Source organism: Populus alba, chromosome 2 (genome assembly GCF_005239225.2).
Source record: "Populus alba chromosome 2, ASM523922v2, whole genome shotgun sequence".
Classification (NCBI taxonomy): Eukaryota; Viridiplantae; Streptophyta; class Magnoliopsida; order Malpighiales; family Salicaceae; genus Populus; species Populus alba.
This window is the reverse complement of record NC_133285.1, coordinates 8069308-8096229: the sequence shown is the minus strand read 5'-3', so window position 1 is coordinate 8096229 and position 26922 is coordinate 8069308. Positions and strand designations below refer to the sequence as shown.

The following is a 26922-nucleotide window of genomic DNA, read 5'->3' as shown; positions in this document are numbered from 1 at the left end:
AGAGATCAACCTTTTTTATTTATAATTCTAAAAAAAATTGATATAAAAATTAACTTTTTTAAAATATTCATCTAGCTCTTTTCTTTTTTTAAAAGGCTTTTGAAGAAATAAAATGAAAGTAACGAAAATAATATAAAAAATAAAATGAATTAAATTTTATCTTTTTTTAATTCAATTTATTATAAGATGTAATGGAAAAGTTGAGATGTTTATTATAAGATTTTTTTAATTATTAAATAAAATAAAATAATAATTTTGTGATTAATTCAGTATTTATATTGATTTTTATTCTGGTGAGATGTAAAATATTATGAATTTATAAACCTAAAGATTTAAAATATAATTTTTGAAAGAATAAAGGTAAGCTGGAGGCAAGTCAAAATCATGAGCAAATTATAGAAGGCTCCGTATAATTAGCCTGAAAAATAAAATAACAGCTCCAAAAAATAAGAATTAGGTTAAAAAACTAAATGGATTCCGATTGTACCAAAAAATGGAGCACCCATAGAAATTATCCCACAAGTGTCCTCTACTTTCTTACCGTATACTTCGCATCGGCGAGGAACCAACGCAGGTCACGTTGTTTTACTAGTCGTTTTGGTTTAGGTGGACCGTTCGTCAAAAACGGCTACAATAGTGGACAGAAGAAACGCCCCTCCTTCGGTGTTCTTTCTAGCGAACCTACTGGTCCTACTCGTTACTCCTATAAAAAGCCCTCCCATGTCCCTCGGTTTCCATCAACGATTGTTTCAGCTGCCAAAACCAAGCATTAAAGCACGCTCATAGTAGCTTTTACACGCCTACAAGCTCTTGAATCTTTAGCGATTTTCTTCAAAATGGACAAGGGTCACAAGGCTTCTCGCACTCTAGAAATCACTATCTTATCAGCAGAAAACCTAACCCTCGATCGCAAATCCGTGAAGAAGAATGCTTACGTTATTGCTAGAATCGACCCTATAAACTATGGATCAACTAGAGCCGATTTTGAAGGAGGCTGTAACCCTTCATGGAACGAGAAGCTTACCCTAGACATGCCATTTCAGACTCCTTTTGTAACCCTTGAAGTGAAATGCAAGACTGGCTCAGGTGAGAGAGTTGTTGGCACAGCAAGCCTTCCAATTTCCGACATATCGGGTGATTATACACCGGAGAGTTACTTACATTTCTTGAGTTACCGGTTAAGGGATTCCAGAGGTGAGAAGAATGGTATTATTAATGTCTCGGCAAGAGTTAAGGTGCAGGTAGGGTCCATGAGTCCGGCAGTGACAAAGAATCCGATGAGGAATGGGTGTTCGTCGTCGTGGCAGCAGCCTACGCTGGGGGTGCCTGCTGGTCACCAGAAGAGCTATTACGGTGGAGTTGTGACCGGGGTTCCTATTTGGAGTTAATTTTATTTTTCTAGTGGTTTTTAGAGGTTTTTTTTTTAATTGAATTTGGAGCGTTGTTAATTATTTGACTGATCGATCCCAATTTAATCATTAATGCTATAATTTTTTTGAGTTGTGTATAAAAGGGTTTTACGAATGACTATGCTTGGCTTCGTTTATGTTACCTGTTAACTAGTTTTGTTAACTTAAAATATCTTATCATTTTGTCGATGTCTTTGAACATTACTGTAAGCATAATAAATTCTGTCTCTTACTCTTTATAAACTACCGTATTTAACCGACAAAAATTATTTTAATATAAAAATTAAATTAATATAAAATTTTAAATTTTAAAAATCAATTATTTTAGTATAAAAATTAAATATTTATTACAAATTTATACATTTAAATACAAAAAAATAGGATATAAACGGTGTCGGAAGAGGAGTTGGAGGCTGGTCATCTTCGAGACTGTGAGGCCAATATAAAGATGCAAATGTACCACCCATATGTGATTTTATATCCATGGCCAATTGCAGGGATTTTTTATAATCCATAGAGAGTCGATCATATTTTTTATTGAAATGATTAGGATGTTCTTGTGCTCCTTGATCTAACAAGGCCATGAATTCCGGATATTGAGTGCTCGGGACTTATTGCGAACACCTAACGATTGAAACATAATGGGTCATCCATAAATTCTTGGTTGTAATGTTAGCGAGCTCATACACCCGATTTCTATCGAGATTACCAGACGATCTTGCCTCCAACCACAAATCCAGAACGATATGCAGGTGGGTCGAAGGTTCGTCTTCGTATCTCTCATTCAACTAGTTGTTATATATCTCTTAGAGAACAAAAAAAAAACCTATCAAATTCAAGTAAATAATAACTTAATAAAAAATGTTGAAAACCAACATATAACAAAGTGTTGAACTCGACTATCGACAAACTGTTGCATCCTTTTTTGGCAATCATCACTCTGCACGTGCGTTTCCACAAAAAACTTCATTAGGTTTGGCTTATGTCCAAGAGTCGTAACCCACAAGATAAAAATGTTATCAGTTAAATATATTTATAAGAAAAAAAAAGAAATTAAAAATTTGATGTAATTAAAAAAATCTTGCAACCTGTTTTGCATGCAAAACGAACAAAACAGAGTTATTAGTGTGCGTAATAACAGAACCTTGAATTTTTCGGCTTCAATTCCCCGCACCAAACCATGACCGTCGCGCGAAATGCTTGGACGTCACGTCTTGAATGTACTATGTCCATATAGTCTCTGAGATGTATGGTAACCTGAAATTCTTCCAAACCGTCGTGTCATTCTAGCTTGGTAGATCGCTTTTTTTCCTATATTTTTTAGACTTTTTTTATGTCTTGTGCCAAAAATCACGCAGTCTATATAGTACAAACGAATTATATATCAGTAAATGGCAAATAAAAATTTAATATAAGGAATAAAAAAATTATCATGATTTCGATGTTATCTAGTTGTAACGTGATTTTTTCAAATTCTAAGTTGATAATTCAACATATGTTTCAACAATTTACAAACAAATATAATTTTATAAAATTTAAAACAAATCATAACATGTACAAATCATAAATCTATATAACAAGTTTGTTTGAGAAAAAAACTTAAAACAAGTAAACACTCAAACAAAAAACATATACTACAAAAATTATGCAAAAAGAATAACATTTTAAAATTGTATTCAAATTAAAAAACAAAAAAAAATGTAGATTTCTTTGCTTAATGTGGAGAATCCTTAATAAAAATTGAATTGGGACTCGAATGCTGACAAACAGGGTGCTTTGATGCTAGAAAAGTTGTGAGAGGTTGAGTGATATTGAGATTGAGGAGGTGGCTGTTTGTTGCAGAAAAAAAGATAGACAAGGAAGAAGTAGAAATAGGACAGAGGGAGAGGAGGGTTGAGCGGCAAATTATAAATTAAATATTATTGACGGATAGATCAACAGAATTATTTCGATGATAACTTGTCAGCAATTATGTTGGTAGAAATGTCACGTCATCGTATTGTTTATCTTCTTCAATCCCGTTATAATATTGTCCGTAATGTTGTTAGTATATACCGATAAAATTTTTCTGTCGAGCTAATCACGTCAATAACTTCGTCTGCAAAACTTACATGTCATTACATTATTTGTCTTTTTTTTTTATTCTTTTTTTCTTATTGCATTCTCTTAATATATATTATATGAATTTTTCTATCGATGTTTACTGATGAAATTAACAAAGAAAGAATCCGGTCAGTAATTGTCACTATAATAAACCTAACCAAGAGAAGAAAAAATAAAAAAAAAGGGGGTAGACGTGGCCAAACTGGTTTTGATCTTTCTATTTACTTACAATTCATGAATAAGGATTTGCGTGATTAATTAATCTATCTTAGACCATTGTTTTTGCGTTTTGCATGAATCATTTTCCACTACCTTTAAAAAAGTTGTCTGCAAAATCAAACAAGTGGAACAGCACTAAATATATGACCGAAGAGGAAAAGAACCAGTGGATGCCACGTTTGGTAGAGATCCCTCGACGCAAGCGAGATCTGATCTTTGCCGGCTGTAATAAAGACGCCGCCAATAACGCTGTACTGGTCTAGAAGCTCCCACCGAATACTGTATTTTGTCATGTTGTAGGAAAAATCCTAAGTGGTCGTTCCTAATACTGGTTTAAGCACATGTGATTAGTTGGCAGCTCAACAAATTAAATGCGGTGGACAAGCAAATACAAAATAAATAATTTATTCTTATTTAATCTACACGTTATCCCGAATAAATAATCTTAGATTATTTAATTTCTAAAGAAAGAATTTCATTTTTAGAAAAAAAAAATATTATTTTCTTATCAAACATTTCATTGTTATTTTGATAAAAAATATGTATTTTTTTATAAATAACATGATTTTTTAAAATAAAACTCTAACAAGATCAAAATAAATATTTTTATCCAGAGTCCTCATTCTTTATTCATGATTTTTTTCTAGTAAAAAATATATTTTTATAAGAATAATACTTTTTTAAATAAAAACTTGGTATTATATGGAAAAAAATTGTCAATTGAAAAACATTTTTTTGTTATAATAACTATAGCTCAAATATATAAAAAAATAAACAATTATTACTGTTTTAAAACTACATAAGAATTAACATAAGTAAATAAAAATAAATAAATTTCTATTAGATATTTATGAACAATTTTTTTAAAAAATATTATGTATATTAGAGTCATATAACTTTTCTTACAAATTAATTGCCAATGTTACTATAAAAATTTCAAATCTTTTTTGAAAAGCAAGGCATAAGTGGTTGATTTTTTAGATTTTATTATAATTTTAAAATAAAATAAAGTAAAATAAATAAATAAATAAAGCGGGATGTCAGGCTGTATGCTTAAACTTTAAGAAAATCTCAAACACCGTTTTTAAAAAAAAAAACCAAAATAGCAGAAAACATGTTGGCCGCATATTTCTTTTTAAAAGAAATATAGGCGACAACATGTTGCCTACCTGGAAAGACAATTTTTTAACCGAAGTTTCCACTCATTACCCGACTTTTGCGGGACGACATGCTCACGATCCTCATGATCTAAATAGAACTACAGCCTAAGCCCTAAAGCTCAATTTTTTTGTTTTCTTAATTTAGTCTCTCAAAACACAATCACGGGTAAGAAATTCTCCGTTGCCTTTCAATATGCAGGAGACCTCGTCTTTCCACACCCTAGGCCTAGAAATCGTTGTTATATCATGTGAAGAAAAACACATATCAATGGCAGATCGGTGAAGAAAAACACCTACGTACGTTGTTCGAACGGACCCTCTGAACTGTCGCGAAACAACAACCGGCACGGCGGAGGAAGCTATCCTTCATGGGACCGAAAACTTGTTCTAGACATGTCAATACGAGAAATCTTTACAACCCTAGAAGGGCATTGCAGGATCTTTGACTGTGAATGATTTCATGGGATCGACAGCATTTACCAGAGGGTCATTTCATCCTTTTGAGTTATAGATCGATTGAAGGTCCCAAAAGGGTTTGATCAGAACGGTATCATTAATGTTTCGGTGAGAGTGAGACTAAGAGTGCCGGAGTATTTGGCATTGTGCCTGAAAACAAATGTTCAACATCACCACCTGCGCGCGTCTGCGCTGCCTGTGATGGATGGAAAGAATTATGCATGATGCGGTTGTGAACGGTATTCACTGTTTGGAATGCTAAATTTACGTGATTGTTTTAGTGGGCAGTAGAAGATGTCTATATGCAAACATTATTGTGTCCACGGAGATTAATTATTACTAATTTATTAATAATATTTTTTAAAATTTATTTGCTTTAGTTAAATAAATTGTTTTGCTGTCATAGAATTTGTCCAATATTTCATATAAAAGAATCTATCTTGATCCATTGTATCAGAACGCTTTGTTTTATTGATTATTATTGTTGTTTTGCTTGCGGAAATCTTAGTTTCTTATTTCCAGCTTCTACTAATTAATTACAAGTTTTATTTCAAAAAAAAATGCAATTGCCTGACCATCTCTGTTTTTTTTTTTTTTTTGTGCAGCTTCATGTAATTTTTTTTTTAAAACAGCTCCCACATTAATCCTCGTTATCAACATATTTTTCTTTTCTTCTCTTTTCTTTTCTTTTCTTTTTGTCAGGAAGTGTCATAGTTTCAGACTTTCAATCCAATGGGATAATCACTGCAACAAAATCATTTTTTTTATTTTAGAAATTAATTAATTTAAGTTAATTAATTAGATTTCAGAATTTGTTAGTTAATTAATTAATTAATCATGCACTATACCTCCTACAAAGTTATTCAATTAATTTAACTAAAGAGTTGTATTTAAAATTTTACAATAATATTGGTCTGAGGAGATGTGTGCTTAAATTATATAGATATATTGGTATGAAAAAATGTTATTTTTTTATAAATATTAATTTAATATTGGCATAAATAAATTAAAAAATAATTTTATTCTCTTTCTATTTATTTTTTTTACAAACTCTTCGTATATGTTTATCATGAGAAACAAAACAAAAAATTTTTAAGAAATTTATAAAATTTGTTATTTATAAATTTAAGAGTTGTTGTATCTTAAATGTATATTTCTTTAATCCTATAATAAATATAATAAAAGCAATTAATATTTTAAATATGATAATATTCACATCTCAAAATCTGTTTACTATACACATTCCACTTATATAACAAATCAAGTTTATAAATGTTAAATAGTGTCAATTGCGATATTGTGTGTGAGGCATTGACATATCCTTGAAATCTAACAAGATCATTAGCATTTGTTGCAAACGAATGATCTAGATTGAGTTAAAAACAACATTGTTTAAGACAAATTAGGCCCCCTTGTTTTTTTTTTTAAAAGGCAAAAAAATGAAGTAGAGGGTTGATTAGGTGATCGAAGCCCAATAAATGAGAAATTCAATTAAGAAATGTTTTTGTTCGGGGATCAAATCGAGAATTAGGTGATAGTTAGGGGATACAAATATTCTTTGCTGATAAAATAAACCGCATGCAGGCAGCGTTCTCCCCATCCATTTTTCAATTAAGATTAATTATACACATAATTATGGTAGAGTTTTTGGTCAAATACAGCACTTGTTATATATATACCCAGTAGCGTCCGAGGCTCAAAACACCGCAGTCAACCTCTGTTAAACTTCAGAGCTGCTTACCACCTTACGTTACAAACTTTCGAGAAATAGGCCAATCGAGTTGTCTCGCAATGCCGGGAATTGTTTTCCACAAGCTTTTACTCTCTCTTTTTTTCTCTTTATATATATATATATATATATATATATATATATATATATATATATATATATATATAAACGTGGAAGTCTTAGTTTGCCAGCATACATTGACTTTTAATTGGAGAATTGACTTTTGAAAATTAAATTTGCCATTGTTGTTTTATAGGGGAGTGGAATTCTAGTCTACTATTCCAATCTCAAGTCAATACGTCGTAGTAATTCTCTTCCTCACACATAGTTGCACGCACGCACGCTCTTGAAATGACGCGCGTGGCGAGGGTGCAAAACCCTAGAGAAGAAGAACAGGAAACAACATGCCTGTTTCTCGTCGCTTTCTATTTAACTTCCTATCCGAACTTTCGAGCTAATCAATCAAAGTCTTCTCCCGAACTTGAAGAACTATCTATCTTAGTATGGATCCAAATGCTTGGAAACTGAATAAGAGAAAGAGCTTGCCATGGACGTTGATTCTATGCATAATTTCCCGGAAAAGGTAGTGCAAGAAAGTATCAGTTCTGAATAATTAAGAAGCTGTTTAACTTTAAGTAATTTATTCATCATTTTTTTCTTTTTTCTTGATCCTCGGGGGTGTTATTGTAACTTATTCCATTTACTCCTTTCAATTCTAGGTGGCAGAATTGCATGTATAACCGCAGCTTTTTTGGTTCAATCTATTTAAGTCCAGCTGAAATTATTTATTTATTTATTAGTGTCTTTCCACCTTTCGTGGATGTGTTTATTTGCTTACACATTCACTATTACATTTGATAGTTTTATTCATAAAACTTTCTTTCAATACATATATTATTAAAAGATTCACAAACAAAAACAATTTATCAAAAAACTCTCATTTATAATTTATGATATGTTGATAAATCCATTAGTAATAAATATATCGATGAATTTATAAATAAAAAAACACGCAAAAACAATATTATCCATTTTATTATGTATGTAACTCCATCAATAAATTTAACATGTTATTAAAAAAGAAACCATATATAATAAAAACGGAGTCATTATATTGGTGAGTTAACAATAATATTGATATTTATAATAAAAAAAAATTTAATTCTCTCTTAAATATATTAATGGAGTTATTTTATCGATAACCCCATCATACATCAATGGTTAAAATCAGAAAATTTCATTAATAGATGTGATGTTCAAATTTAAAATAAAAATGGAGAAGTTCAGGGATCAGGGGAGAAATAAAAATATAGAATTAGTTTACCTAGCAAAGGAAGGGTCAAAAACGACAAGACTTATTGGTTGAATTTATTCAAAATACCAAAGACAGATGCATATCAACAAGCACCAGTGGTCTAGTGGTAGAATAGTACCCTGCCACGGTACAGACCCGGGTTCGATTCCCGGCTGGTGCATGGAGGGGCAATGATGAAAGCTGTGCCGTAGCGTCTGATCACCAGATGATATTGGCGCTGCTGAGCTCTTTCTTTGTATATTTTTTCACCTATATATATAAAATTGCGTGATTATATATATAAACAAAACAAAATTGCGTAATTTTTGTAAGATTTAGTAAATAAAATTACATGATTTATAAAAGAGCTAATTATGTGATTATATATATATATATATATATATGTATATTACTTTCATTGTAATGTTATTTCATTATTATTTAACATTCATATAAACATTTAAAAAAATAATTGATTAATGATTTATATCCAACCTCACCTAATAAATCTATAATACAATACAATGGTTTCTAGTTTTTTAAAAAACTATCAAGTGTACCAAGTTCTTTTTTTTTTTCATTTATCAGTTAATATATTTGTGTTTTTTATTTATTTCTTTTGAAATTATAAAAATAAAATTATTTGCCTCCACGAAATAATAGTCAGAAAAATTGATGAGATCTTGAAAGTTGATAGTTTATTATTATTTATTTATTTGTTTATGAGTTACTGATCCCTGGCACCTGCCCAAAACATAATAGGTGTAAAAGCAATTTGGTGATCTTCATTTCTCAAAAGTATTTGGAGAAGCAACAGTAAATACGATTACACCACATGAAATTCACACGGAAAACTATATATGTATGGTAGATAATAATAATAGTAGTAGTAATAATAATAATGAGCGGATTGCTTGGTCGCTCTTATCAAAAGCACCGAGCAGATGCTGTCTAAACTACAGGGCCACATGATTCGTCTAGGGAAGATGTCTACTCCAAATGGCTGATCTCTATGCTTCTTCACTGCCACTTTGACTGTCAGCCTTTAGAATGTCGAACTTGCAGAGAGGGCAGGTTGCATTGATGCAAAGCCACTTGTCTATGCACATACAGTGGAAATGGTGACCGCAAGGAAGTTCACGTAGCTCGCTTCCATCTTCATAGGCAGAAAGGCAAATGCAACACTCCTGTGGTTTATAACAAATATTCGTGTCAGAAGTGAATCAAGAATAAAGGGCTGAAAATGGGGAACCAACCCCTGATGTTAAAGTAACCATATCGTCGAGAGAAGGAGACCATGCAAGGTTGCAAATTGAGATCCAGCCATTAGGTTTTTTCTAATACATATATACACCCACGTCTTGAGTAGTACGATGAGGGATTTGGTCAAGAATTAAAAAAAAAAAAAAAAAAAAAGGTGCCCTGTGCTCCTTTCCCAACCAAAGTGTTTGCAGTGTAAAGCTTCGGGTTCAATGCAGAGGTGGAAGTCATCCCTCTGAATTCTGAAATAGTCGTGAGCCAATTGTTCTACTTTTCACGTTCAATTTGCATTATAGACCCAATAGCTGCCCAACCTACCCCAGCCTTTTACCATTAGAAGGCAGAGAGTTCATGCATTTCTAGAAGAGACAATAAATTCTTGTTGGGATACTTACCGTGTCTTCACGGGAAAGGGCACGTTCAATTGGTGTGTCGGTGTCACATTCAGTCATCATCCCACCAAAAGACTCTTGACTTTCATCATTAACTTTCTCACAATTCCCTATCCTGTGAAACTTGTATTTTAGTAATCGATCAATCTCTTCTTTAGTCGCTCCTTCCTGTTTTCGAATTAAAGGCAATGCAAGATTAGGCATAGAATATTGAAGGACGAGGACAAAGATGCAATCTACGAATGAAATGCAAAAACAGAAATGACAACTCTCTGCGCGTAGGTTGGGCAGTGCCTTCTGAATCTCAAGAAAAAGGTCAGATGACCAAAAACAATTGGCAAGCAAAGCCATTGCCCAGTAACCAAACCACATGTGACAGCTCAAACTTTAACATATCTACATCACCGGATTTTAAAGAGAGAGAGAGAGAGGTAAAAAGAATATTGCTTTAAGACAACAATGATGTCCCTACACTTGTCAATGTCACTCCCCGGGCATGAGGTCTTTGATGGGCAATGATTCTAAACTTTGCCCAATAAGATAATTCATATGTATTATTCCCAATTCAAATGGACAACTATTCCAGTTAATTTTAAAGATCACAAAGAATAACAAATCAAAATGGTCTACAGAGAAAAAAACCTGAATCTACAGTGTCCTCAAAATTAAGCAACAATGCAACATAATTTGACATCATTCACACAAAATGTGGTCGTCGTCGTCATAATCAACAGTGTACCAGGTTACTGTTTCTTCAAGCCGACACACCAGACTTTAAGGCTTTGCAGGTTGGAGCAGCATATGCTAATTCTTCTCAACCTTAATGTTGTTCTACTGCTCCAGCTTCCCACCAATAGGAAGTTAGAAATGTTAAGTCTAAACTCTAAAGGGTCCAACCTCATCAAAGGGACAAAGTCATGATGGGGCATTAAAGGTCTTTCATCAAAGGTTGAGAAAAAAGAGCAAGGGTAAAGATTCATCACTTGTAATCATCTAAAGGGAGTTTGGAGGTGGGGCTCAATCTGGTAAGATTTAAAACTCCAAGCTTTATCTAATTTGTATCTATGACCGAGAAGAGAAGACAAGTTTTTCCAAGTCCTAAACTGCAAAATTATGATGTCAAGAAATAGAGTAACAATATTTCTGCTCTCGCTTCTAACTCCCTATAGATTCAGTTGTTGCATCGCCAGTTCACTTACTACAAATTTTGTTCAGAGTATTTTTTTTACCTGGTCTGCCATAGCATATAAGATGCCGATTATACAAGGTAGGAAGCAGCAAACAGCAATACCAATGAGGCATGCAACAGCAATGCAAATAATTACAAAGAACGTGTCAGCAGCAAGAAATGCAATACAAAGCCTGCAAAGCAAAACAACAGGTAAACCAATAAACATAAATAAACATATGAGAGCCATAAGCTAAAACACATCAAAGAAAAATATGTTCAAACAAACCAGTAAAGCTGAGGTGAATCCTTTGCCACATTTTGGCGACCAGCAGTAGTAACCCAGTAGAATCCAATAATCCACCAAATAATTGAAAACGTAGTCATTGCAGATTCCACACGCTTAGCAACACTGTAAGAATAGAGCATAAGCATTCGCATATCTACGAATTCATAAAATCCATGGGCTTCAAATCTTCACATTCCAATAATAATAATAATAAAAGAGCATCATCAAATGCACTATAGTTAAGCAACTTACAGCGAAGAAAAAGAAATACTCCCAGTTTATTTTCTTGCAAGATTGTTCTCAATTTTCAGAAAACAACATGAATCAAAAAATCAATTCTCACCAAGTCCCAACATAACTCCATTAACAATAAAGCTGAAAACCGCACATTGCACAACCATGCAAACAACTTCACAAAGAAAAAAGGACGAACAAACAAACTTTTCAAGCAAAGGAAGCTAATTAAACCATCATTTCTACCAAAACAAACCTTTTTGTTCTACTTTACACTAAAACAAAACACGCGCACAAACAAAACAATGACAAATGGCGAAAGCTTACCTAGTATTTTGACCATCATTTTCACTTTGTTGAGTTCTGAAATCCAACGAATCCCCTGAGTCGGAACTCAAAATCCCACTCTCTCTTAACCCCAAATTCCTTCTCTTTCTATACTCAACAACAACACAGACAACATGACACGAACACAGCAAAATATACGCAACAATCCACGCTCTGAAAGGCACCCTTGGCTTCTCCTCCAAACTTAACCCCAGGACACCAACAGCTATTATCACAATCGCCAAACTCCACAAAACATCAATAACAACTACCGGCTTCGAGTAACCCCAGTCACTTTGCCTCTCTTCAAGCTGCTCTGCCGCGTTTTCTCGAACACGAACAGAGGGTTCTCGGAGCATCATTCGGCGGCTGCTCGCCCGACGGAGGATACGGGCGGCAGCGCCACGGAGTTGTGGTGGACGGCGTAACAGGCGGCGGCTCCGGAGGAGGTGGTTGGCAATTGAACGGGCTAGGAGTGGTGAAGAGTCTATGGCATCGGATTGTGGTGATGTTAGTGAAGAATTTGCAGAATGCATCATTTTCTCCCCCCTCTCTCTCTCACTCTAATTTGTACGAAAAATGAGAATTTGAAAGAAAGGTGTGCTTAATTTTTAACAAGTTTTTGAATTTGAGGGGATGTACTTCCTTGAGGTGTTTGAAATTTTTGAGGGAATGAAAAACTTTTTTTATATTTGGAGAGAGAGAGGGCGCGCGCTGTGAGTCAGGGTAATAATTATTGTTCGCTGGATATCGAAAGAAAGGGATCTCTGTACCTACGAATATGTCTATCCCCTGTTTTGGGTTTGTCGCTTGTCCTCGTCTCTTCTAACCCTCATCTGCTCACATCCTCAAACCCCAAGATCATCGGTCATCGATCAACCTTCTAAATAATCCAATCAATTAATTATTTTAATAAATCTAAATTAAATCATCGATGTTGAATTTTTTTTACTTACTAAATGTCGTTTTTAGTAATATATAAGTTCCAAGACTTCAATTTTCTTTTTTCTAAAAAACCTGGTTTTTTTATTTTTTTTTTTCTTCTCCTAAAACATTTTTAATTTCCTCTTCTCAACTGGATTGATTAAATTTAGGTTCAATACTAGTTTGATGGCCAACACTATACCTCGGGCTTGCTCGTCATTTATTTTTAAAAAAAATTAGATTCTAACGATGGTAGAACTCAAGGTTATTTAAGTCCTGCACATATATGATTCAAGTTTATTTTGGGCCCTACACAATTAATGAATCAAAGCTATTTTGAGTTCTATAGCATGCAAGGTCCAATGATAATTGGGTCTTGGCAAACCCAAGCACAACATGCGCGCTGGGGTGTGCCCAACCCCCAGGCAAATAGCCTAAGCGTCACGTGTGTGAAGGGATATGTCAAGCACGGAGGCAGGATCTTAAGCGCCACGTGGGAGTAGGGGTGTCCCAACACTGCGACAGGTGCCCAGGCGTCTCATATTATAAAGTTTTATAACACAAAAAATAATATTAATACTTTTGATTATAGTAAAAATAATACTATTCATAACACAAATACTACTATTTTTTATTTCCAAGAATATTTAGAACACAAATAATAATATTTTTTATATTAAAAAATTTGGACCATTATAAGAATAATAATATCATAACAAAAATAATAATATCTTTGAGATAAATACTTTCTATTCTAAGAAAAATAATAATATTGACAACGCAAATTATAATATTTTTTATTGTTGAGTATTTTTAATAATACTATGTTGCAAGCTCACTCTTTATTTTTTATTTTAAATGCCATAAAAAATATAATATAAATAATAATATTTTGTTTCAAATTTATTAACTATTTTATTAATAATATTAATTATAATAAAATAATGATATTTCTAAAACAAATAATAATATTTACAATCCTGTGACCCATGAACATTGAATCTTTATGAATGACCAATATAATTAGGTCCTTCTGCTAAACCTATTAATCTTGGGTCTTGACGTCATACCCATTTTCCTTTAGTCTTTAGCCATGACCTAAGTGCCATGTGTGCGTTAGGGGTGTGCCTAACCTGTAAGCAGAGCCCAAGTGCCACATGTGTGTTGGGAGTGCCCAACCCATAGACATAGCTCAAACACAATGTGTATGCCACATGCTCAAGCACAACATGTCCTCACATGGTTTTTCTTTGATAGTAATAATAATTTTTAAAAACTTATTAATGATGATAAGAGTTACACTAATAGTAATTTTTAATTTTACATTTCAAATCATATCTTTGGCTGTTTTTCAATATTAAGAATAAATTTTTTCTAATTTAGTAATTATTTATCAATAATATTGATTATTATAAAAATAATAATATTTATAACATAAAAAATAATATTTTTAATAGTAATACTTTTGATTATAGTAAAAATAACAATATTCATAACACAAATAATACTATTTTCAATTCCAAGAAAATTTAGAACACAAATAATATTATTTTTATATTAAAAATTTGAATTATTATAAAGATAATAATATTATAACAAAAATAATAATATCTTTGAAATGAATACTTTGTATTCTAAGAAAAATAATAATATTAAAAACGCAAATTATAATATTTTTTATATTAATACTTAGAATTGTTGAGTATTTTTAATAATACTATGCCAAGGGCTCATGCTTTATTTTTTTGAAAAAATGCCACAAAAATTATAATAAAATAATAATATATTTTTTAAAAAATAATAATATTTAGAATCCTAAGACCCATGAACATTGAGTCTTGATAAAGGACCCAATAGAATTGGGTTCTTGTGCTAGACTCTTTGATCTTGGATCATGACGCCAGATTTATTTCCCTTAAGTCTTTAGCCATAACCCGAATACCACCTATCCCCAATCCAATACAGCCGAGCGCCATGCATGTGCTGGGAGTGCTCACCCCTAAGCTTAGCTTCCACTAACAGTTCAGTTCATAGTGAAAGCTCTTGCAACTTATAATAAAATCACTCATAATGCATTCATATTGTAATCTACAATGAATTCATTTATAATGAACAATAACCTACACTACAGTAAAATACTATTCCCTTTTATTCCCTTTTAATAATCTGGTTACATGTTGTTTTTAATGTACAACAAGATTACCACACTTTTCTTGAATAAGAATTGTCTTTTCTCTTGGGTTAAAGGCTTTTTATTTATTTATTTTCATTTTGGTTTTTTTTTTTTTTATTGTTATCCAATTTGATCACGTTTACTTTATTATTTTTGTATAAATAAAATATTATTTAATCTGAAAAAAGCAGCAGCATGTGGGAGTGGTGCGGGCGCTCGTATGTTTTCCTGCAGTTTTCAAATGGTGAAATCCTTACGGTATTGCCTCTATTATTGGGCGGCGCATGTGGCTATTTATTTTTTGGTTGTCATTCTTTCCTCTGTCCTCTTCAATTCTATCACCAACCCCTGCATATTTTCAAATCAATCATTCACTTTATTGTTCTTTTAAATTTTGTACTTGTTTTTTTTATTTATATATTTTTAAAATTATTCATAAAATTAAAAAAATATTCAATTTAATCCTCATTTTATTTTCTCACCTTTTAGATTTAGTCCTCATATTTTTTAATTAAATTATATTCCAATTATATCTTTCAATATTTTAGTTCATTTTATCTATTTATTTATTTTTCAATCTTATTTTTGTTGAAACTTTTCTTTTTGAGTTATGGGCTTGTAATATTAGACTGAGATGGAATATATTTTTTTTAATTATTTTTTTATAGTTGATTCTTGCTATATCAATTTTTTATAGAATTATCATGATTTCATGTGATCCAACTTTGCATAGGATAATATTAATTTTTTAAAATTTATTTATTATTGTTTCTGTCTATTTTATTTTATTTTATTACCAATTTAATTAAAATTTAATCTGATTATTAGGTTTTTGTTTTTCTTTAAAAACACAACTATCTCATAATTTTTTTTTTTAATTTAAATTTTTTTTGATACGGCCCACAGAATCGTTTGAGCCACCAATCTAAGTATATCCTAAAGAAAATATTAATAATTAAAAATTTGCAAGCCAATCCTACAGAGAAATTTACCATATTTTTTTCGTTTTCAAGCAGGTAACGTTAACACCAAACAAAAGAGAATGATTGCAAAAGAAGGAAGAGCTCATAAGAAAGCAAAAGCGTTACCATTATTCTTTTGTTCTTGGGCTTGATGGTGGTTTCTTGATTTCAATCGCCAGCTAGAATGAATTAACAAAAAAGAAATGAACTCTGAAGAAAAAATTGAGACACGTCTACAGCAATATTTGAACTTGCACCGTCGCAGCCCAGAAGATTTCAGGGTGGTTTATGAGAATGGTGGTTATTGTTTTTAAAGTATTTTTTATTTAAAAATATATTAAAATAATATTTTTTAATATTAGTACATCAAAATAATTTAAAAATATTTTAAAAAATTAATTTAAAATAAAAAATAATAATTTTAAAAACACAAAATCATATTTTTTAAAAACAAATAGGGTCTTCATGCCTCTCTTCATAACCACTCGAACATGTCAACAATTGTTGAAAATGTATGCCAAATCTTTATTTAAAAAAAAAACACTTTATTTTTATTCTTTTTAAAATATGAAGCAGCTACCGCATAGTCATCTATATCAAACAAGTTAAAATCACCCAAATTAAAAGGACTCTTAATTTTGGCGGTTATGCACAAATCAAGATTTTTAAATTTCTCTCGTGATTATCTACACAGTGCTGCAAAGTCAAATGGATTTAGTTATTCAAGACTAGAATCGAACAGGGTTCTCAAAGATTTGTCAAATCAGGGTCGAATTGATGATGCGCGGAATTTGTTTGATAAAATGCTTGACAGAGATGAGTTTTCATGGAACACAATGGTTGCTGGTTATGCCAATTCAGGGAGATTGAGTGAAGCGAAAATTTTTTTTTATGAGACCCCAGTGAAGAGTTCGATCACCTGGACGAGTCTTTTATCGGGGTATTGTAAATATGGTTTTGAAAATGAAGCATTTGAATTGTTTTTGGAAATGCAGCTTGAAGGACAAAGGCCAAGTCAATACACGTTAGGGAGCGTTCTTGGGTTGTGTTCGACAAAGGGTTTGCTTCAAAAAGGGGAACAAATTCATGGTTACGCGATAAAGACTTGGTTTGATTGGAATGTGTTTGTTGTTACTAGTTTAGTTGACATGTATGGGAAGTGCAAATGTGTTTTTGAAGCTGAGTGTCTTTTTGAAATGGTGGCTGATTGCAAATACAATGCAGTCTGGAGTGCTATGCTTGCTGTTTATTCTCATTATGGGTATGGGTATAAAGCGATTGAGTGTTTTCGAAACATGAGAACTGAAGGGCTTGAGTCTAATCAATTTACTTTTCCAAGTATTTTGAGAGCTTGCGGAGCGGTTATGGCATGTGATTTTGGGTCTCAAGTGCATGGTTGCATAGTCAGGACTGGTTTCGGTGCTAACATTTTCGTTCAGAGTGCACTGGTTGATATGTATGCAAAATGCAGGGACTTGAATAGTGCAAAGAGGGTTTTGGGGAATATGGAGTTTGATGATGAGGTTTCTTGGAACTCCGTGATTTTGGGGTGTGTGAGGCAGGGGTTTGAAGAGGAAGCTCTATCTTTCTTCCAAAAAATGCGTTCTAGAAATATGAAGATTGATGAATATACGTTGCCATCTGTTTTGAACTCTTTTGCATCCATGAAGGTTATGCAAAATGCAATTTCTGTCCATTGTTTGATAATCAAAACTGGCTTTGAAGCATATAAGCTTGTCAATAATGCTCTTATTGACATGTATGCCAAACAGGGAAAGTTAGACTCTGCAATCATGGTGTTCAGCAAGATGGTAGATAAGGATGTTGTCTCTTGGACCTCCCTTGTTACAGGGTACTCGCATAATGGCTCTTATGAGGAAGCTATCAAGTTATTTTGTAAAATGAGAATTTCAGGTGTATATCCTGATCAAATTGCTGTTGCCAGCGTTTTGAGTGCCTGTGCAGAACTGACAGTTATGGACTTTGGACAGCAGATTCATGCGACCCTACTTAAATCTGGTCTTGGGTCATCCTTGTCAGTTGATAATTCTCTTGTGACAATGTATGCTAAGTGTGGCAGTATAGTCGATGCAAATCGTGTCTTTGACAATATGCCAACTCGAGATGTCATCAGCTGGACAGCTCTAATAGTCGGATATGCACAAAATGGCAGAGGAAAGCATTCTCTACAATTTTATGATCAAATGATTGCCACTGGAACAAAGCCAGACTACATCACGTTCATAGGTTTACTTTTTGCTTGCAGCCATAATGGTCTTTTGGGAAGTGGCCGTGCCTACTTTGAAGCAATGGATAAAGTATATGGGATCAAACCAGGTCCCGAACACTATGCTTGCATGATTGACCTCTTGGGGCGCTCAGGAAAACTTGCTGAGGCCAAAGGATTACTGAATCAAATGGTTGTAGCACCAGATGCAGTAGTATGGAAGGCCCTGCTTGCTGCATGCAGGGTACATAAGGAGCTTGAATTGGGAGAGATGGCAGCTAAGAACCTTTTTGAATTGGAACCCATGAACTCCATGCCTTATGTTATGTTATCTAATATGTATTCCGCAGCTGGTAAATGGGAAGATGCTGCGAGAACCAGACGACTGATGAGGTCCAGGGGAATATGGAAGGAACCTGGGTACAGTTGGATTGAGACAAACAGCAAGGTGAACACCTTTATGTCTGAAGATAGAAACCATCCATTGAGAAATGAGATTTATTCAAAGATAGATGAAATTATTATGTTGATCAAGGAGGCTGGTTATGTGCCAGACATGAGTTTTGCACTTCATGACACAGACGATGAAGTCAAGGAGCTTGGTCTAGCTTATCACAGCGAGAAGCTAGCTGTTGCCTTCGGGCTTCTCACTGTGCCACAAGGAGCACCGATTCGTATTTTCAAGAATCTCCGTGTTTGCGGCGACTGCCACACTGCTATGAAATACACGTCCAAAGTATATGCTCGTCATATCATTTTGAGGGATTCAAATTGTTTCCATCATTTCATAGAAGGAAGATGCTCTTGTGGAGATTATTGGTAGAAGGCTTGATTATCTAATTTTTTCTCCCCTTAGATTTTTTTTAAGGGGTTCTTAGAGTAGTTGAGCTATTTGCAAGATTTACCCTCCAGCCCTCCAAGGTTGATGCTTGGCATCAATCCACATTTGGGTACTAACTAAACAGAAATGTGTACTGCACAGGATTTCACAGCTCGAACCAGTGCAGAAGTTCAGCAAAGTTTCAACAAACAGCGACCACAAGGTGCCCTTAATCCACCATCCCTCCAGGCTCCTCAGATACAGATCGTGCAACCACCACAAAAGAAAAAACCAACATTGGAGCCCAGGGCAGCAGAAACAAACCAATGCTTGATAAATGAACCCTGGGAACAATCAGCTACAGACAGACGTAGTAAATAAAACCATGAAATTCTCATAAACTTGAATTTCTTTGTAACACAGGAGGCAAGCAAGAAAGGCACACACCGAGACATCCTGACTCATCCAACTCATCCATCCAGTTAATTCTCCACTAATACTGGCAAACTATACACTGGAAACTGGAACATGGAACGGTAATCTAATCACAATACCTTGTCTTTCATGCATTGCGGCATTCAGCACCACATTCTAGTTTATTAAAAAAATAAAAATCAAATCTTACATATAAGAATGATAAAATTAAAAATATATATATAATTTTATAAATTATTTTAAATAAAATAAATAACAATCAAAATAATAAATAAAAATTTAATAAATAAAAAAATTATAATTTTATAACTTATTTCAATTAAAAATAAAAATAAAATTCTAAGAAATAAAATTAAAAAAAATAAAATCCAAAACAAAATATACAGCAATAAAAAAATTAATAATCAAATTTAATATAATCAATAAATAACAAAATTCTAATTTTCCTATAAAATGTTTTCATTCCAAAAAAAAAAAAAAAGACTTTTATGAAAAATTAAGCTAAATTGTTAAATTTTCATTTGACTGGATTTTTTTTTTGGGTTAGTTTTCGGTAAATCAGTTTACACGAAAGAATCAGGGTCTAAATATATTAAATGTTGGAACCCTGTTGCCAAGAGATCCTGCCCCCGTCAAATAATTATGCTTCAAGCTCCATCCAAAATCTTGGCATAGCCTACCCACCATCACCCTCTACCTTGTCTAAAGGTCTCCCTTTGTTGTAACTAACGAGGGGAAGATTGAAAATTGATTTGGTCTGAATTATCTGAGCAGGCAGGATGCTTGCATGGGTGACTTAGGCATTCAAAATTCAGTTGCACTGATTTGGCTACAAATCTGACCATGTACCCATCGGCGATTTTCTTTTCATACATGCTCGGGAATGAGACGTTGACGTAGTTCAGTTGATGCCCCAGCCAACTCTGCAAAGGCATTAGGCATGAGAAAGGCAAGGAGAATCTTTAGTGAAAAAACTGGCGACCAAAATACTAAATTAGTTTTACCTTGGGCAGTAAAATTGAATAGAGGAGGTAGCGCACGCCCATTAGGCAAGCATGCATTTGCATGTCTCAAATCATCAAAAAAGGGGTGTGCACATGCCTCCAACTGACAGCCAGTAAAGAGAAGTTGTAGGGCGTAAATTAGCAATTCTATAAGGAAAAATAGCAATTCAAACTAATAAAGCAGTAGATAGAAAGAAAATGTTGGACAGTTTTGAAACTGATTAAATTTATCTAAAGCAGTATCAGCACTTACAGCAGTGCACCGCATCTTTGGTGAATACTGAAGCAGCCTTGATACGAGATCCACTGCTTCAGGTGGCATTCGCTTGTGAAATATCTGAAATTTGAGAATTAATCTGTTATCCACCAATAACTATACACCAAATATCACTATCAAAAGATCCTTTTGATAAAATTGTGAGCAGACCTTGTGCCATGGGTGAGCCTTGATCTGAGGGAACTTGAATTCTGTGTAATTGGGATTCATGCACTTAATTTCTTCTCGGGTTGGTGTCCCCAGGACCTAATTTATGACCATTGAAAGGGAAAGAACACTTCAGAAATGGACCCAACATGTAGAGAAGCATAACATAAAAACAAAGGGCTTGAAGGTAGTATAGCATACCTTAATAATTTCCACAAGCTGATCGACACTGCTTTCCCCAGGAAAAAGAGGCTGCAAAATGCAACATTGAGTAAACATCAGAAGTCATCGGGTATACTGGCATTCAAAGAATAACTCATTGAACCAACATGCAAATAACCTAACAATCACAGCATCAAACTCAAGTGATCAATAAGCAAAAAGTGAATAATGACAAACATTACATGATTAGTAAACCCTCTGCGTTTCCTCCGCCAGAAAGACATGTGAAATTGTAAAAAGAATTCAGAAGCCATCAGCTAAGTAGCTTGAAAGAGAATATATATATGGTGATTAATGTGTGCTCAGGAACATAGAGCCCTGACCACATGCACACCAGGTAGTATTGAAGGGGCATGGGAATTTTTAACATGAGCAGAGAGGCATTCGAAATTATTCTTTAGAATATTCTATAACTTGCCATCAAGTTCACCAGTTACCAGGAAAAAAAAGTCATACAGACCCACCTGTCCAAGAAGAAGTTCGGCCAAGACACAGCCAACAGACCAGATATCAATGGCACTTGTGTACTCTGAAGCACCAAATATAAGTTCTGGTGCCCTATAATACCGTGAGCAGATATATGATATGTTGGGTTCCCCTGGCACCTGAAGATAAAAAAGATAATGGGAGTTTTCAACACATCACTGGCATAATTTAATATCCACTACAGAAAGTAACATAATTAACATACCAGCATCTTTGCACTACCAAAATCACAGATTTTTAGCTGATGAGTATGGGGATTAACCTGCAGAATTCAACAAAACCTCAAAAAGTAATACTTTACCACATAAATAAACAACAAAACATCACATAGCAGCTATAATTTTTGCAAAAACTTCCATGATATATATTGCATAAATCATTCAGAGGCATGAAGATGAGGTGATGACCAATTGCTTTCAACTCCCCTTTAAAAGAATATTTTCTAGTCTCATTGCAGGAAAGCCAAAAAAAATAGCATGTCCTGGACTGTGGCAGCATATTCTCCAATTTGTTACTGGTGAACAAGCAATTCATTAGGATTTGTAATCTTCAGCACAGAATTCATGTGAAGGAAACTAAACTAGACGGGTGAAATTTTTTAATTTTGGTGGTTGCGAATAGCCAAGGATTGAAAGACTTCTATCATTTTTTCATGTTGATGCCAAAGCAAAGGGGAAAATGGCAGAAAAAAAACTTACCAGTAAATTCTGCGGCTTTATGTCACGATGGCACACCCCAACCACAAGGTGCAAGTAATTTAGTGCACGGCAAATCTACAAAGCCATTAAGTAGAATAAGTTGACTCATGAAACAGTATACCATAATTTTTTAGAAAAATATCCAGAGCACAACACCATAGGAATCTCAGTGTATCCAAAATAAACCAAGAAAAGGCATGTTAAAAAAAACACACATATACAAAGTTTACCTGGTAAGTATAAAGTTGAACATAAATAATGGGCATGTGCTGGTGATTCATCCTGTTAAAGTGCCTTGAAACTCGATGGACAGTCTCAGATATATACTCCAGAACAAGGTTAAGATATAGCTCATCTTTTTCAGTAGTTGAATAGAAACAATGTTTCAGCTGAACGACATTAGGATGGTCAAGAAGGCGCATGATTTGAAGTTCTCTGTTCTTGTATCTCTTATCCTGTAATACCTTCTTTATTGCAACTGCTTCACCAGTTTCCAGGCACTTAGCCTGCAGACCAAAATAAAAAGTAAAATAACAGAACAGAATATTATTAACAAAATAGATGCTAAACAACAAACGATTGTGGTTGCACGCAAGATGCTGGCTAATTCCACAGACCTGATAGACAACACCAAATGAACCCGTGCCAACCATGTGTTCTGCCATATATGAGATTGTCTGGGAAAAAGAAGATATGTTTAGCAGAATTGTCAAAAACTAACCCATATGATGTATAAAATTAACATGTAGCCCTAAGAATCTAAAATAGTTAAAGTGTTACATAAAGAGAAGTTGAGGGTCGGTAACATTCTTTCTCAAAGGCTTCCTTAGCATGGTATTGCTGGACCCGAGAGTTGGGAGGGATGGTATGGTGCCTAAACATTACATCTCCACATATGCAAGTGGAAATCTATAATGCATTATTCTTCAGGACATGGAAAAAATCTACTTTTATAAAACAGCCATGGCAATGAATTTCCAAAATAAAAACATTCAGAATGCTCCCTAACTACATGAAGAAAAATGTGATGAAACAACAACCCATAAATTGCAAGAACATTCAACCAGGGTCGTCAAATAACCTGCTTTGGCTGTCCATTCCGACCACCTACTTTGGTTGCAATAATCTGACCAGTTTCTGTCCCATTGCCACTCACAATGGCAGCTTCCACTTCCTACATGATCAGAAACTTAATAGAACATCCCAAGAAACTATGACACAGTTCATTTTACAAAAAATATTACTGAGATCTCCCCAATTGTGTTGGGTGTTTAAGGTGGAGTGGGGTTAGTTATATATAAAAACTTACCTTTTCATCATGAATAGTGGTTTTTTTCATCTCTGATCTTCATTTGATGCATCTCTTTGGGAAGCTGATCATAGCCTGATTTTTCTGTTCTTGTCACCAAAGTGATGTTAGATGTGCTCGCAGCATTTTCCTGTGATGTAGAAGCCATATGCTGCTCCTGATCTGTGACACTTCTTTCAACTAAATAAGATTCTTCATCAACCTTTCGTTCTATTTCTTGATCAACCTTAGCCCTCTTTGTTCCAACATCCCCACCCTACATGAAAAACATCATGTTTTCCACGAGAAATCAGATGAATAGCATAATACATTTTCTTCTTCATCTTACACTTTCACAAATATAATTGTACCATAAATCCCATTCTATCTCACATTTAGTTGCTAGTGTTAATTGCACAGCCATTTCATATCCATTTATGATAATTAGATTTTATTGCAAAATATAATTTTAGGACAAGACAAGAAGCACCAACTCTCAAAAATCAACAGATGATCCAAGAAATATAGAAAATAAATACCTCGGCCACTAATAATTTCATAAGCTTCGGGCCAATATGGTAACTTGGTTATTTAAACATATATCCAATATGACCACTCAAACTTACCCCTAGGTAGAACCGAAATAATTAGACTACAGACAGGCCAATATCGCAACTTGATTACTAAAACACATATCCAGCATTAATACTTGAAATTCAGTCTAGGTAGAACCAAAGTAAACAGAAATGACACATCCAAAAACTCATAATTCAAGAATTTAACTAGATGTTGCACTCTAATTAATGCTTCTTCGAGTGAGCACTTGGAAATACAATGATTCTCAATATCAACCAGGATTCTATTTAGGCATTTAATCATTCAGTGCAAATCTATCATAAGATTTCATTGTTATCATCATAAAAGGACACCGCATCTTATGTGAATAACTTTCTTCTAGCGCTCCATCTTGGCTTCACCTTTATTTAAAAAAGGAAAAGCTGATAAAGATACATCTTAACCATTCTCAGAAAAGAACCAAGAATTGCAGCATGACGTACCACCTACCACAACAGCAACACACTAAAGAAAAAACAACCGGTAAACTTCACTTTCACCATTGGGTATCCAAATAAACAAATAGCATTAAATAGATCCTATAACATTTGCTAGAAATTATAATCATAGTTGGCACACAATCAAAAGAGCGCTCACAGTAATATAATCATCATAAGGTAATAATAGAATCTGATGTTACATCTGAGCTACAAATATTATGTTAACCGACATAGATCAGCCAACCAATCAAACCTCTTTACAGGATTAAATGAACATACAACAAGAATGGGAATTGCTATAATATAGGGCCCCACGAGTTAAAACCACATTGAAAGTAAGAAAGCCTAATTCCAACTACTAAATACCATCTCCTTCTATAGCAAAAAAACAAAATAAGAACAGATTGGACCCAGTGCTTCCCATAAAGGAATAAGAAAAACCACGGAATTTTGAGCTTTTTTTAAAAAAAAAAAAAAAAATAGAGCATAAGCCCAGTCAGGAATCGGTCCAAGCTCAATGAAATGTGGTCAAGCTCGACAAAAAAAAAAACAATAGAGAAACATGCAGGAAAAGAAATGGAAGAAAAGGAGAAACACATAACCCCCTTGTTTTCAAATTTAGCTATCATCCATAGGAAACCATAAAGCAAGCAAGAGCCTTCTTGACCAAATTTTCTCAAAATCCAAAAGGTATGACCATAGACATTAAAGCTCCTGTTTTTTCATTTATTTACCTCATTTTCTTAGAACCAAGCAAGCAAGAATTTTCAAAATAAAAACAGAAAAGATTCAAAACTTACAGGATCGGATGATATAGAAGTTCGACCTGAAGCAATGCTCTTTAATCTACGCATCACATTCATGGTTTCCTTTCTCTTTTCACCAACAAACAAACCAAACCCTAAATTTTCTTTAAAGAAAATAAAAAAAATATTGAAAAAAAAAAGACACAAACTCAACCTTCTCTCCGCCAACAAAGAGAGAGATGGAGAAAATGGTGAGAGTAAAAGAAGGGAACCCAAAAGAGAAAAACAATGAACAACAACAACAATAAAATCTTTCTGTTTCTTTCAGAATCTCTCTCTCTCTCTAGAAACCTTAACTTTCTCTCTCTAAAAATAATCCTTATGAAGCTACCATGTGTCTGTTTTTTTTATATATTTCCTTGGTCAAATCTAATCGCCCTGAGGGATCAATCAGTTCTTGTACGGCAGTCAAAGTGTATTTTTAAACCGTTGATCGGTAATTGTTAGGAATAATCGGACCGTCTTGCTTGAGAAGTTTTTTTAAAAGTTAGAGGTTGGGACTTTGTTCGTTAATGACTGGAAAGGGATTGGAGGCAGATATCGATGTTGAACGGAATGTTCGGGTAGGTTTGACTGGTCTTTGATGATTATTTTTTTTTGGCGGGCTGGACTAGATCAAATTCATAGTTATTAAATCTGGGTTGAGAGTTGACTCAACTAGGAGACCAGGTTCTAGTTTTATAGGTTAATCCAGGTCAATTAGAATCAATCTGGAAATTCACTCCTTTTTTCTTTTTCTTTTGAAAGTTGTTGACAACAGCTTTAATAAAAGCATCTTTCCCCTGATTTTAGAATTAAGTAACGCATTATCACTTTAAAATGAATTCTTTGTATAGCCCAAATACCTAAGAAAATTAATATTCCTACGACTTTGTAATTTACCTTCCCTTTCTAGTAAAACATGTTTCAATATTTCCTAGTCAAATAGCTCCAGAAGCTACGAGGAATGCCCCATATTGCAATTTAATATATTTTCCGATCAACCAAAAATTTTGAAGCCCTAAACTTTTCCCCATCTCTATAAAAAACAACAAGTGCGCTCCCCCTGGCTTTAGATTTTCTCTTCCAAAATCAGCCAAAGCTTCCCTTTTTGCTTGGCCAAAGCAGCTACTATAGAGACCCCGCTACAACTTCACTCATCCCTTTCTTAGTCACCCCCTAGCCTTTTGGCCAAAACTAGAGAGCCCCTCATTCTTCTTCCCAAGCGGCCTCCGTCTATTGGCCAAACCAGAGCCACCACCCACTAACACAGGAGACCAACCCCACAGATGTCGTCTTTAGCTTCTCCTGTATTTGCTAAATCGAGACCCAACTCTCTCTCATTCAACTAGCCCCTAACAATTGCGTCCCTCGTTCTC

At 33.8% G+C, this 26922-nt stretch overlaps 4 protein-coding genes and 1 non-coding gene across 5 annotated transcripts; 3 read left to right on the top strand and 2 right to left on the bottom strand.

Moving 5' to 3' along the window:
- Positions 1–509: 509 nt before the first annotated feature.
- Positions 510–1512, top strand: LOC118057725 (BON1-associated protein 2). Its single transcript, XM_035070400.2, has one exon. It carries the CDS (start codon positions 837–839, stop codon positions 1386–1388), a length of 552 nt encoding a protein of 183 aa, XP_034926291.1. The 5' UTR covers positions 510–836; the 3' UTR covers positions 1389–1512.
- A 6968-nt stretch (positions 1513–8480) lies between these two features.
- On the top strand, positions 8481–8551 carry TRNAG-GCC (transfer RNA glycine (anticodon GCC)). Its single transcript has one exon. It is a non-coding gene; the product is annotated as a tRNA-Gly (tRNA).
- Positions 8552–9135: 584 nt separating this feature from the next.
- Positions 9136–12904, bottom strand: LOC118057724 (E3 ubiquitin-protein ligase At1g63170). Its single transcript, XM_035070399.2, has 5 exons — positions 12041–12904; positions 11480–11602; positions 11252–11384; positions 10026–10190; positions 9136–9557 (listed from the first exon to the last, which is right to left on the bottom strand). Exons 1-5 carry the CDS (start codon positions 12577–12579, stop codon positions 9381–9383), a joined length of 1137 nt encoding a protein of 378 aa, XP_034926290.1. The 5' UTR covers positions 12580–12904; the 3' UTR covers positions 9136–9380.
- A 3267-nt stretch (positions 12905–16171) lies between these two features.
- Positions 16172–20489, top strand: LOC118057723 (pentatricopeptide repeat-containing protein At2g03880, mitochondrial). Its single transcript, XM_035070398.2, has one exon. The coding sequence runs from the start codon at positions 16747–16749 to the stop codon at positions 19147–19149; it is 2403 nt and encodes an 800-aa protein (XP_034926289.1). The 5' UTR covers positions 16172–16746; the 3' UTR covers positions 19150–20489.
- Positions 20302–25879, bottom strand: LOC118057722 (shaggy-related protein kinase theta-like). The gene is given in 14 exon segments (XM_035070397.2): positions 20302–20504; positions 20586–20688; positions 20839–20922; positions 21013–21108; positions 21211–21261; positions 21696–21836; positions 21923–21979; positions 22416–22490; positions 22646–22921; positions 23033–23092; positions 23497–23589; positions 23725–23733; positions 23735–23980; positions 25559–25879. Coding segments are annotated over 14 exon segments (1410 nt in total). The 5' UTR covers positions 25622–25879; the 3' UTR covers positions 20302–20448.
- Between the last annotated feature and the right edge of the window lie 1043 nt (positions 25880–26922).

Coding starts and splice junctions, on each gene's coding strand:
- LOC118057725 (XM_035070400.2), top strand. CDS start 837: ATGGACAAGGGTCACAAGGCTTCTCGCACTCTAGAAATCACTATCTTA.
- LOC118057724 (XM_035070399.2), bottom strand. CDS start 12,579: ATGATGCATTCTGCAAATTCTTCACTAACATCACCACAATCCGATGCC. Junction 11,603..12,040: donor AATGATGGTCAAAATACTAG/GTAAGCTTTCGC, acceptor CTATTCTTACAG/TGTTGCTAAGCGTGTGGAAT. Junction 10,191..11,251: donor TATATGCTATGGCAGACCAG/GTAAAAAAAATA, acceptor ATTCGAAAACAG/GAAGGAGCGACTAAAGAAGA.
- LOC118057723 (XM_035070398.2), top strand. CDS start 16,747: ATGCACAAATCAAGATTTTTAAATTTCTCTCGTGATTATCTACACAGT.